This window comes from Musca vetustissima, unplaced genomic scaffold, assembly GCF_032173495.1.
Source record: "Musca vetustissima isolate MV318-11 ecotype Yass unplaced genomic scaffold, APGP_CSIRO_Mvet_v1 utg4332, whole genome shotgun sequence".
Taxonomy (NCBI): domain Eukaryota; kingdom Metazoa; phylum Arthropoda; class Insecta; order Diptera; family Muscidae; genus Musca; species Musca vetustissima.
In genome coordinates, this window is record NW_026882123.1 from 290,204 (window position 1) to 303,544 (window position 13,341).

Here is a 13,341-nt window from a genome sequence, read left to right on the forward strand (position 1 = left end):
AAAATATATTTAACTCCGAAGCGCAGCGCACAACAACTTCGAGCGTTTGTGTTATCGTTTCCTTGTGGTTGTTGTATTTTCGATAACACATAACGCAACGGATGGCTAAACGCGAGCATTCTGCTTAGCCCTTTAACGCACGCAAAAAGTTAAAATATATTTAACTCCGAAGCGCAGCGCACAACAACTTCCAGCGTTTGTGTTATCGTTTCCTTGTGGTTGTTGTATTTTCGATAACATATAACGCGACGGATGGCTAAACGCGAGCATTCTGCTTAGCCCTTTAAGGTCGTCCGATCTGTCAACAGTTTGGAGGATTTATTGTAAAAAAAATAAAGTTCGACCATGAATATTTTTGTGGTTGCCTAATAAATGATAAACATGAGGGTCACACTATCAAACGGGCAAGAGTGTCATTCAAAAGTGCTAGTGTGTACACCTCTTTATGGGCTAAGCAGAATGTTCGCGTTGATCCATCCGTCGCGTTATATGTTATCGAAGAAAACGATAACACAAACGCTCGAAGTTTATGTGCGCTGCTCTTCGGTGTTCAATCTGTGCCAATTGAAAACGGCGAAAATGGATGAAAATATTTTTTTAAATGATTGAAAAATGTTTATATGCATAAAAAAACAAATTTCTCAATGTTGAAAATTTTCAACTTTATATTTTGATACGCAATGCGTATTTGGGTAATATTCATTGAAATACATGTATTTAACTTTTGAGGTGAATAAATTCTTACGCATACGCATGAATTTAGGTACGACCCTAACTATGTTGACATTTTGCTCGAAAATAAAATTTCTGAACAAAGTAAAAATATCAAGGATTTCTTATACAACCAAATAATTTAACGTGTCGACATATTGCTTAATATTACATCGACTAATCGATTATTGCCTTATAGATCCCTATTTCGATCGCCATCTTTGTCTTGTCATAGTTTCGTCAAATTCTCCGCGAGTTGTTAGTTGGTTGTTTTGTTTCCTCAACAAAAAATTATAGAAATTATTTAATTGGAATTTATTTTCTGACAAATGGGGATTTGTACGAATGCCACTGAAAAGATAGTGCCGCAGAAGTAAGAAATTTGTCAACAGAAAATAGTGTGTGTTGTTGTTGGTGCATTTAATTTTTGCAGTAGACCAACCAGCGACCGACTGGCACACGCCGCAAACTAAGTCGGCTTGCTTGATTGCTGCTTATACCAACCATCCAACCAGTGTGTCTGTCGATTGCACAGAGAGGCGAAGAGGTTTTCAGTAGAATAAGATTTCATTTCATTCGGATTTTTGTCATTGCATTGAATTGAAACATTTTGGAACAAAATAATAAACAGCAAAATGTCCTATCCACCACGCCCACCAATGGCTCCCTACATGAATCCATCCATACCCCCGCCACATGTAAGTTGACCTTCTGTAGAAGGTATTTCGATTGTGAGGAGAGCATATTGTTTTATTGTCTTTCCCTTATAGATGATGGGTCATCCGCCGCCACCTTCACGAGGTTATAGGAATTCAGCCACTATTAGTTCACAGCCAACAGTTTATCAAAGACCTCTGGAGCCAGGACCAGTTATAACGGTGTTTGTTGGTAATGTTTCTTTTAAGAAGGCAACCAACACAAGCCCATTATCTGATTTCTGATGTGTTTATTTGTTAATTTCAGGCAATATCAGTGAACGCGTTCCCGAAGTTCTAATAAAACGCATACTGGCAACATGTGGACCTGTGGTCAATTGGAAGCGGGTATCGACATTTGGCTTCTGTGAATATGAGTATGGAATCGTAGTTAAGAGTCTTTTTTTTATTACTTAATTTAATTTTCATTTGTATATTTAGCGGACCCACGGCGGGTATGCGGGCCGTGCGACTGCTTAGCGAAATTGAAGTGGACGGCAGGAAACTGGTGGCCAAAGTGGATGGCAAAAATAAACTCTTGTTGGATAACTTCAAAGAAGAAGAACGAAAAAACGGAGCCATTGAGGAGAAAAATGAGAAACTAAATGACGAAGATGCCCTGCGTTTAATGCGTCAGATAATTGAGGAACACCGACAGGAAATCGAAGAATGTGACCCTAACGCCAGGAACGACATGTTCACTGGACGCAGTGGAAAAATAAAACCTGGACGTGTTGATGAAGTGAAAGTTCCGAAAGCTCTTAATGAGACAAATCTGGAAGAGGACAAGCGAAATCTTATTAGCAGTGAAATTGGTAAATTCCGTAAAAGGGCAGAAGCTGATGAGCATCGCAAGGAGAAAGAAAAAGAAAGGGAAAAGGAGAAAGAGAAGGAAAAGGAAAAAGAGCGTGACAAGGAGAGAGAAAGGGAACGAGAGCGAGAACGCGAACGTGAACGAGATCGTGATCGCGAGAGAGATCGTGAACAAAAGGACAAGGAAAAACGCAAAGCCAATAGCGACAGCGAACAGGATTGGGATGCTGACGAACATGAGAATGGTACTGTAAAATGTGCTATATCCTCGCCTGTACGCATTAAGGAAGAGCCAGAACTTGTTAAGGAACCTCGTCGTAAAAGAAGCCCTTCCCGAACTAAAGAACGTGAACGCGATTATAGGGAACGTGAACGAGAGCGTGAACGTGAAAGGGAGAGGGAAAGAGAACAGAGGGAAAAGGAGCGAGAGCGTGAACGCGAACGAGAAAGGGAACGTGAACGGGAAAGAGGAGAGCGAGAACGTGAAAGAGAAAGAGAGCGGGAACGCGAGCGGGAGCGTGATAGGGAAAGAGAAAGGTAAAATAACGCTATTTAGTTATTGGACAATACTAACAGTTTCATGTTACAGGGAACGGAATGAAAAAATTACAAAAAATGTTCGAGATGTGCAGCGTGAAAAGGAAATGGAAGAAGAGATCCGAGAACGCAAAAAAGCTGAGAAGAAAGCCCGTGAGAAGGAGGAAGCCTATCAAGAGCGGCTATTGAATTGGGAGCAACGAGAAAAACGCAAAGCTAAGGAATACGAAAAGGTAAGTTGTTTTGAAACGCCCCTTCGAACTATGCTACATCAAAAAACATCACATTTACAGGTTCGTCTAAAAGAAAAGGTCAAGCAAGAAGAGCGCGAAAAGGAAGCAAAGCGCCTTAAAGAGTTCCTAGAAGACTATGACGATGAACGAGACGACGTTAAGTACTACAAGTAAGTAAAACAAAGGTGCCCAAGTATACATATGTTATTAACTGCAATTTCTTCTAATTTTAGAGGCAGAGAACTACAACGCCGTCTGGCCGAACGAGTGCGAGAGGCTGATCTTGACGCTAAAGACCGCAATAAGGAACAAGAGGAGTTGGATGAGTTGAAAAACAAGATTTTCAGTGGAGAATTTGATAATCCAACGCAAGAGTATGAAAGGGCGAAAAAGGAACACGAACGCCTCTATAAACCACAAATCATTATAGATGTCAATCAGGAAAACATGCAAAGGAAGGAAAAGGAGCAGGAAAGGGATCGCGAGAAGAACAACAGTACTTCGGACAAGCGAGATGTGTATAACCGAAATGATGATGGAAGTGGACATGTAGGGGCATCGGCGGTACCAACCACTGGTATTGTCAGTAGGCCGTCAAGACCTGTATCGAAAGCCAGATCAATTGATTCCATATCCCACGATGATGCTTCTGGACATGACACCATGTCAAATGCCAGCAGTCGTTATAGTCGGCATGATTCCGAGTCTCGAGACTACACAAATGCCGATGATATCGAATCAATGTCACCCGCCACACCACAAGGCTTTGCACAAACCAACGATTCCGTGTCAACACCTCCGATTATGCCGACAGTTGGCATCAGTCTAAATTTGGGAGCCAACGCGAAAAAGAAGAAAATCGAAAGCACTGCTGGAGTTTTTAGCGCTGATGACGACAATGACGATGTCTCCAACTCAAAGAAACGAAAATTGGTACCTCTAGGTAAGCATTACGGTAATTGGTGGTACAATTGGAATATATGTACTTACATCCAATACAATTTTAGATTATGACGACAATCAGGCTAAACTGCAGAATTCGCATGGTTTGGTGGCAACGAACACAGGCGATAGGCACGATAATGCCCCTGGTCCAGCCTCGGTTTCTGCCGAAAAGGGAGGAGGAAGTTCAGCTGCAAATAAAAAACACGGTAAGAATGATACAAATGCTGTTCCTGCAGCAGCAAGTAGCAAAAAGGATGAAAGTAGTGGTACAAAGGTACACGATGAAAAACGACGCCACATAAAAAGCATTATTGACAGGATACCCACGCAGAAGGAGGATTTGTTTAACTACAAACTCGATCGCAACGAGATCGACAACAATCTTATGGAGCGCAAAATACGTCCTTGGATAAATAAGAAGATCATTGAATATATTGGAGAACCCGAGCCAACATTGGTTGATTTTATTTGCTCCAAAGTTTTAGCTGGCAGTTCACCTCAAAGTATTCTAGATGATGTACAAATGGTAAGTAACTACAATTTTTAAGACGTCATACACACAACTTTTATTAATTGTCAAAACTTTTTTTTTAATAATAAGGTACTTGACGAAGAAGCCGAGGTGTTTGTTGTCAAAATGTGGAGACTTCTCATCTACGAAGTGGATGCTAAAAAGATCGGTTTAGGTAAATAATTTCTTATTTTTAAAACATTCTTTGATTTTGTGTATTAAATAATTACATATTTGCAAACAAATAAAAACAAAACAACAATAACATAATAGTAAAAAAGAAAAACAAAAAATGATAATAATGAAACCGAACAAACATATTTGGATTACTCTCAATATTTATGTGTACGTACATATTGTGAAAAAAGAAAGACTTAGAACTAGTAGTTAACCCAATGCAAATTCGCATTTGCTGTAGGGTACGGTAAAAACAAGAAAGAAGAAAAAAACGAATCAAAATATATTAAAAAAAAAATAAAGTTAGGATTGAATTTTATCTATCCTTTCAAAAAAATCAGTGTGTTTCATTGAATTGCATTTGTTGTAAAATAAGCCAATTAATTTCATTTTTTACATATTTTAATTATTCATTAAACATCGAATTAAATAAATATCATGAGATTGGACATACATGCAGTACTTGTGTTCTTAAAATATTGCACAGAGAAAGTGGCGGAGTTAATTTTATAAAAAGTAATACCAATTTTGTATATGACAGGGAACATGAATAAATTATGCATTTGCCCTATACGATATAAACACGAAAACTGGCAAGAGTTGTTCGATTCCACGACATTGAATCTACAATCCAAAAAGACCCGTGTCTTGCTCTGCCTATTGCAATAGGGTTTATTTGTACGCCTATAACGTTGTGGTCGATAAAACAATGGAAATATGGGTGATAGTAAATAATTTAAAATCGCTACAAATATACTTTATATGGATATATTATTTAATTCAAATTATATTACCTTTCAACGTGGTCATTGGAATTTTTTAAAACTTTAAAATTTCCAACAGAAATTCAATTTTATATTTTTAATGAGTTTCAATAAAATTAGTTCATTTTTCTATTTTATATGTTTTTATGCTGCACTCCTTATTGTGAGTGATGTCCTATTCTGACTTAATTAAACCTCCACTGAAAATTTTTCTCTCGGACTAACTAAAACCCAAGTTGAATGTGTGTGCTATCATCAACAAACTGAATAGTATCTACAATACAAATAAATAAGGAACACATTTTTAGGTAGAAACCTATTGTGATGATTGATTTATTCTTATGACATAAAAGAGTTTCTGCTGGTACACAATTACATAATAAATACTATATTTTACTACCAGTATTTTCATTCATATCTAAATATTGGTTATAACATAAACGTTGTAAAAATGATTAAGATTAATAATAGTTTTCTTCAATATTGCGCTACAAACATATAGAAGGCTGACAAAAAGAAATGCAATTGAAAAAAATAATGAAATATTGATATTGTAGATCAACATCTGCACGATGATGCTGCTGCTTCGTCGTCATCATTACGTACATCAATCCGGTCGCCGTTATTGTACTGTTCAAAATTACCTGATGTGACAATCTAAAGGAAATACAGTGTTTAAATAGATAGAACGTAATTCGTTATTATATATGTGCAAATCCTACCTTTTCTACGATATCTCGAAAAACATCGGCAACGAATTTATCATGTTTGGCGGAAGTTTCCAAAAACAACGATCGATGTTTTCTTGCGAATTTCAGACCCTCTTCACGACTTACAACGCGTTCCTCGTCTATCTTGTTGCCGACGACAATTGTGGCAATATTTGGATTATCACTGTAGTTTTCTAGTTCATCAAACCATGATTCCAATTTGACCAGTGATTCTTTGCTATTAATGTCATATACCAAAATGGCACCTAGTGCTTTCCGATAGAAACTGGGTGTTAGACTGCGGAATCTTTCAGCACCAGCTGTATCCCAGAGTGCCAATTTATAATCTACACCATCAATATTCATCACTTTACTCTTGAAGTCCATACCAATTGTGACATCATGACTTTCATCGAATTTGTTTTCAACAAATCGACGAATGAGACTGAAATTAGAGAAATGTTAGAAATGGCATAATAGTTATTTAAGATTATCAGGAAGACCGAAGCGAAGACGGAAGCGATAATAGTAAATTTAAACTTTTTGTTACGCCAGGCCACCAAACAATGCTTATATTTATGAACAATATTAAAATTTATTAAATTAGACGGCAATTGTGTTTGTTTTTGCATCCTTCTTATCCAAATCCTCTCAATTTGTATGTGAAATACAAAAGGAATAAATATACCCCCTTAGTTACTTTTGAGCATATACATATTTGAAATATATTGTGAGTCCATTCATGTATGCTGTCCCCCTCTGTGCATGTTTGTAATTGAAGTATTGGTCACATGTATTATCCAATTGCGATGAACTCTACACTGGCATTTTTATTTTTAACAAAAGAGACCGAAATGAATCATTTGCCAGTTATGTATATATTAAATATTTTACATTATTATTAAACTTTTTTAACAAGATTTAAACACATAAGAATTACAGTATTTGTACTAAAGTCCGTTGTGTATAACATTAGTTTTCTTCCCACGGTCTGGGGCCTCGCTTATTCTCCCATTCGTCTATGTTCAAATCCTTTACAGTTTCATAAACTTTTTCTATTGTGACTTCTTCGGGCTTCTTCATTTTTACCCCGTGTTGTTCCATCTCATCGGGAGTTATGGTTTTTTGTTTTGAGAACTGATATCTGAAATCGGGGGCAAAGACATTCACCATTAGCGAGCGCTATTCAAAAGAAGAATGTGTAACAACTGTATTACCTCAATTTTGTAAATTCCGTCAGACCAAATGAACCTCCAACCATTAGTACAAGAAACGGGATACCATATTTAAAGGATTTGTTGCGTTTTAACGCATTCCATTTTTGAATTAAAGCCATTTAATACAAAATCTTTCTACTTATGTTTCTCAATGCTTTATTTCGTAAAGGGAGAACAGCTGATTTGTCATCTGTCATTTTCAACAGAGACCTTACAAAATATAACGACGGCGTTAGTATATTGGCATGGCATTGTAATAAGAAACCGAATTATCTTTTGTACCCTATATCACGCTGTTGTGCAGATTATTTTGGTATTTTGTAGTTCGATTCAAAAAAGTTTCGGAATTCGAAACAATTTCGAATGACTTTTTTAAAGTAATTACTTATGGCATAATTATACAAGGTAGTCTCATATGTTTTTTTTTTTTTTTTGACAACTTCAGCTTTCAAAATTCAAATGAAAATACTTTTGATTTACGCTCAACATTGGTCTGTTCCCGTACTGCAAGAATCTACTCGATTTTACTATTTTCTTTGATATCATAAAGGAAAATTCGTTATCGTAGTAAAAACTAGTATATTCTTGCAGTACGGGAAGAGACCACATGTGTTCAGTAGCAAAGTTTGCTAAATATGGACCGATCTAATCTATTGTATGAAAACTTCGGCGAAACATAGAATTATGTACAACAAGCCACTTTTCACAAATTTAACTGAATCCACAAGTAATTCTAATTTCTTTTTACAATGCAAGTCAATAGGCACCGACAGCAACGCGCAAAATCAGTTATAATCAATCTGCAACAATAGAAAATTGTGTAGGATGACACAGAGTCGGACCTGCCAACTATTCTATTTTGACTGAATAAACATCAGAACCTATTTCCCATTTTCTCAACACAACCATATTAAGGAATACATTTTATTGCAGCTGTCAGAACTTATGGGATGTAATGATGCTGGCAAATTATTTTATGCAATTTGTGTTGTATTCCATGTTATCAAATTGTATTTGTAGTATAAAGATATACATTTGAAGAACCAGCTCAATTAGGTTTATGATGACTAAATGGAATGTGTCAAAGATCATGTCATATCACCAACTACATATATACGTCCGGCAAAAATGCAGTCAATAGGCACTCATATGCAATGGACTGAGAAATCCACAAAACCTACCGATGATGAACTTTGTTTTTAACAAAACCTTATACAAATATAAATTAATATTCTCTTGTTTTTGTACACACACATATCGCGCACAACGCACTGTGTGTATGTTTACAACTGGATGATCTAAATACGCAAAATAGTTTTGATGACAACACCACAGATTCCACATTAATTTATTTGGCTTTTTCACATTTATTTTGCTCACCTTGATTTCCCCACACCACTTTCGCCAATTACTAATAGTTTTATTGCTTTGTCGCTGAGCATTTTTGGCTATAAATACACAATTTCTACAATTTATTTCTTTATTTCTTCATTCACTTTTATTTTGATGATGAATAGTAGAGTTGAGTAGTTCCGGAACGAACTAGTTCATTGGAACTATTCCGAGAAAGGAACGATCGGAACTAGTTCCAGCTCTTTAATTAATATAGTTCCTTTCTCTGATCTAGTTCCTTTTTTGAACTATTTGAAGCAAAGGAACTGTATGGAGCAAAGGAACTATAAAGAGCAAAGGAACTGTATGGAGCAAAGGAACTATATATGGAAAAACGAAAAAAAAAGAATGATGAAAGAGAGATTCAAAAGAACTATGTAGGAGTCGGAATTATATGTAGCAAAAGAACTATTTGGAGCAAGGAACTGTATGGAGTAAAGGAATTATATGGAGCAAAGGTACTATGCGGTTGTACAATGAGAGGGAAGCCTCCAAGACTCCAGTCTTCATAAAATTCGCTTGTTAATCGTCGTTCTGCCAAGACTCAAGCGACGTCGTACGCAAACGTTCGCCAACAAATGGTCTGTTCCAGTACTTTTTTAATAGTAAAGCTAGTAAAAGGGAAACATTTCAAAATAAGTCTCAGAGTACAAAATAATTTGACAAGTTCGGGAACGCAAATCTAGTAAATATGCCAAAATTAGATGGCAATTCTTCAAAATCAACATAACAGCCAATCAGAAGTAGGCATTCCTGTTTACAATTTTTACTCGAGTAAAAAGTTTACAAAGAGAAAGCCATTTTGTTTTGTGCTCTCTTAAATTTGATTCAATGTTTTACCAGTTTTATGGATTCAGGAACGTTTTTCGAGTAAAAAGTTAGTCTTGATTTAGATTAGGCGAGTTTACTTGCGACAAGTCTTTGTTTGTAGGAGAGAGGGGCAAGGGGAATAGAAATGGAAAAAAATTGCTCGTACCGACAATTTTCTGGCAATTAGTTTTGTGTATTTCGTATTTGTTGACATTTTATATATATTTAAATGTGAAAAACAACAAATAAAAAATTTTTTTGGAAACCGAATTGCCTTGTATAGACGAATGGAGCAAGTTCAAAAGAGAACGATAAAAATTGTCACAAGTAAACTCGCCTTATATAAATCAGGACTTAAAATTAGTAGATTCTTTTAGGTTCTGGAACGGAGCTAAAATAAAAACGACGACTAAAAAAATTGAAACCGTTCCAACGTGCTAACGAATGGGAGGAGAAGACAAAATGGCCGATAAAGTATAACCGAAAGTTTACGAATGAGGTGGGATGGAGACTAAATGGAAACCGTGTTGTTTACGAATGAGGTTTAGGCAAATTATGATTAGGGATATGTAAGTCGACTTTTGTGTTATCGATTAATCGACTTTTTGCGATGAAAAGTCTACAAGTCGACTTTTGATCATGGGAGAAATCGCAAAGCCGACTTTTCATGATCGACTTTCGATTTTCTTTATAAATGTTTCATTTTTATGACATCAATTATAACATATTTCAGAATTTTCTTTTACCATAATACGATAACACGTATATTCTTGCAGTACAGGAACAGACCAATAGTTTTATTTGCCAAAGAATATCGATAAAAAATATTTAATTTTAATTTTCTTTTACCATAATACGATAACACTTTTTTCCTTTTTTGATATCGGAAAAATAGTAAAAACTCGTATATTCTTGCAGTACAGGAACAGACCAATAATTTTATTTGCCAAAGAATATCGATAAAAAATATTTAATTTTAAAATTTCCAATAATAGTACGTTTACATTTAACCGAATTTCTTTACCCAGTGGGTTACTATTGTCAATTCATTTGCATATATGTCAATTAGTCTATTCCCGTTTTTGGTCTATTCCCGTACTGCAAGAAGCTACTAATTTTAATTATTATTTTTGTCGATTTCTTAAAGAACACTACTACTACTTTTTACTACGATAACGAATCTTCCTTTATGATATCGAAGAAAATAGTAAAATCTGGTAGATTCTTGCAGTACGGGAACAGACCAATATTGTTATAGTAGTAAACAATTTCACATTCTTGGAGTTTGTGGGACAGACATTATTTGTTGTTGTTGTAGCAGTTTATATGAATTAAATTTTCTGTTTAACTTTCATCTGGTTCTGTCTCCAAGTTTATAAATGCGGCTACCTCCACTGGCTGTAACCACAGATCTTTTGGAGTAAGATGGGTAGATTTGGCTGGGCAATTGAATAAGTGCAGTGTGGTATGAGGGCCCGTATTCGAGGCCGGCATTCAATTTGTACCCGTTCAGCGCTGCGGCTACAGCATCAGTATGAATGCCATTCAGACCTGTTCTATAGGCAACGTGATCCAGAGGCTCCCTTTTGTAACGTTGGACCTCCTTGTCTAGATCATGCAGATCTTTCCTGACACGCCTGGGTGGTTGAGTCCTATACACCATATGATGGTTGGGACGATCGTCCCTGAAACACCCGAGCAGGTATTGCAACGAAAGCATATTGCTATGCTGACGTAAGGGAATGATCTTCGTCTCCTCATGAAGATGGTCCACTGGTGTCATGAGGAGGCACCCTGTCGCAGTTCTCAGGGCGGCGTTCTGATAGGTCTGAATACTTCTCCATTGCGTATCACTAAAGTTCGACTTGAGGACCTTGTTCTTACTTTTCAACTTATCGCAGATAGCTGCGCTTTGTGCGGACGATTTTAACATACTGTCGAATGTGACCCCGAGTATTTTGGGGTAGTTGGTGGTAGAAATTGTATGCCCCTCGACGTGCACATTCAACGGCATTCTCATCTCCGCAGTCCATGTGGTGAATAATGTCGCTGACGACTTCGAGGCGGATATTTTCATATTCCTCCCTTTGAAGAAGGCTGCTAATTCGACGAGATAGGCGTTCAACCTCACACATGGGACCCGACGCCATGATCGTACAATCATCTGCATATGTAATTTCTATGTCATCCGGAGGGCGTAGAATACCTGAAAGAGAGGTTAAACAGTTCCGGAGAAATCACTCCACCCTGGGGGTTTGGACTTCTTGTTCCGGAACTACACGTACGACGGGCGTCCACACATATAGCTGATTATCCAAAGTTTCAAACTCGACAGGAGGGAAGTGCTCTCAATGTCCTCAAATAGCGTGGCATGGTTGACATTATCAAAGGCTGTTATATCTGTTTAAGTCCTCTACTTATATGAGTGCTGTTGTTGTACTGTGTTGCTTACGGAATCCATGTTGATTTGCAATTGGATAGCTTGGAGGAGGAGTAAAGCCTCAAGGGTCTTCGCTATCCGCGGCAAAAGTGAAATCGGCCTGTAATATTCACCTTTGCTGGCATCCTTGCCCGGCTTCAGAAGCGGGACCACTCTGCCCATTTTCCAGGCTTAGGGGACGACGTGGGTGGCTATCGACAAGTTGAAAACGTTGGTCAAGTACTCGACTCCTGGCTCGTCCAGCTGCTTCAACATACACATAGATATTCGTCAGGGCCCAAAGCTTTAGACGACTTCGCGTTACGGATGACATGCAACATCACCCATCGTAAACTGTGGTGGTACCTCCTCGGCTGGAAGAGATCTTATACGACGAAGTACTCTTTTCTTCGCCCTGTCGCTCTCGGGATGCTCGACAAAATGTCGGTCAAAGTAACTTGCGCATCTCTTCGGATCAGTCACATTTTCGTTGTTAAATGTGACTGAGGTCCTATCGTCCTTCTTACCAGGGTTCATGTTGCCCACAGTTTACTTACTCCGGTACCAATGTTGCAACTCTTCAGGTGCTCCAAACATTTATTCCTCTTGTGCTCCGCGACAAATCTGCTGACCTCCAACGTAAGTTCCCTGACACTGGGATCTGCTGGGTTAGATCGACGGAGCTCACCACGCTCGTTTGCTACACCAAATGCTTCTGCTGGGAAATTAGGTCTCATTTTGGGTATTCGACCAGCAGGTATAAATCTTGCTACCCGTACATCGAAAGGAATGGAAAGTTCTCTGAAGCGCTGGTTGGTGAACTTTCTGAATCCTTGCCAGTTGGCTTTCCTATGGTTAAGGAAAGTGAGGCGTTCAGAGATGACGAAATCGGGCGGTCTGCTAATGGAGACGATTATGGGGAGGTGGTTTGAGCCAAGAGAAATGACGGGCTGTCAGCATACGTCATTTATTAGACCTGGTGACATAATTTTTATATCTGACGAACTGTGACACTCTGTCCTTATTGAGCCTGTATTGAACAGAGTGGTGCATAAGGAATGCTGGGCCTCCACCTCCACTTCTGGTGCGATCCTTCCTCAGAACGTTGTAACCATCACAACGCTGTAGGCTACAATTTTCTTTGAGCTTGGTTTCCTGCACCGCCGAGACCAAAATATTCTTCCGATTCATGAAGTCCACTATCTCATCTATTTTTCCTCGAAGACTGTTGCAATTAAATTGCAGAAACGTGTGGTGTTAAGTGCTGAATACATCGTTGCTGTTGAGGAGACTGCGGTAGAGTTCCGTACTCCGACGAAGAAGACGACGACGTAGACTCGCTGGGGATTCCGCTGTCGCAGCACGAGGGAACGTAATCCCTTTCGCTGTAATCTCGCAAGGGTTTAG

General features: G+C 38.0%; 4 protein-coding genes across 4 annotated transcripts in view; 1 reads left to right on the forward strand and 3 right to left on the reverse strand.

Moving 5' to 3' along the window:
* LOC133328321 (protein ultraspiracle) overlaps window positions 1-12,956 on the reverse strand; it is a 163,650-nt gene extending 150,694 nt beyond the window's left edge. The window contains exon 1 of the mRNA XM_061536888.1: window positions 12,947-12,956. The gene's annotated coding sequence lies outside the window, so the exon portion shown is untranslated. The remainder of the gene's footprint in view (window positions 1-12,946) is intronic.
* On the forward strand, window positions 1,327-4,651 carry LOC133328323 (RNA-binding protein 25). Its single transcript, XM_061536890.1, has 9 exons — window positions 1,327-1,409; window positions 1,482-1,599; window positions 1,675-1,783; window positions 1,848-2,756; window positions 2,809-2,989; window positions 3,050-3,159; window positions 3,223-3,932; window positions 3,997-4,460; window positions 4,536-4,651. The coding sequence occupies exons 1-9, from the start codon at window positions 1,347-1,349 to the stop codon at window positions 4,626-4,628; spliced, it is 2,757 nt and encodes a 918-aa protein (XP_061392874.1). The 5' UTR covers window positions 1,327-1,346; the 3' UTR covers window positions 4,629-4,651.
* LOC133328325 (ras-related protein Rab-18) lies at window positions 5,936-8,780 on the reverse strand. The gene is made up of 3 exons (XM_061536892.1): window positions 8,694-8,780; window positions 6,109-6,541; window positions 5,936-6,043 (listed from the first exon to the last, which is right to left on the reverse strand). The coding sequence occupies exons 1-3, from the start codon at window positions 8,753-8,755 to the stop codon at window positions 5,945-5,947; spliced, it is 594 nt and encodes a 197-aa protein (XP_061392876.1). The 5' UTR covers window positions 8,756-8,780; the 3' UTR covers window positions 5,936-5,944.
* Window positions 7,069-7,432, reverse strand: LOC133328324 (cytochrome c oxidase assembly protein COX16 homolog, mitochondrial). The gene is made up of 2 exons (XM_061536891.1): window positions 7,314-7,432; window positions 7,069-7,240 (listed from the first exon to the last, which is right to left on the reverse strand). Exons 1-2 carry the CDS (start codon window positions 7,430-7,432, stop codon window positions 7,069-7,071), a joined length of 291 nt encoding a protein of 96 aa, XP_061392875.1.
* Window positions 12,957-13,341: the final 385 nt, after the last annotated feature.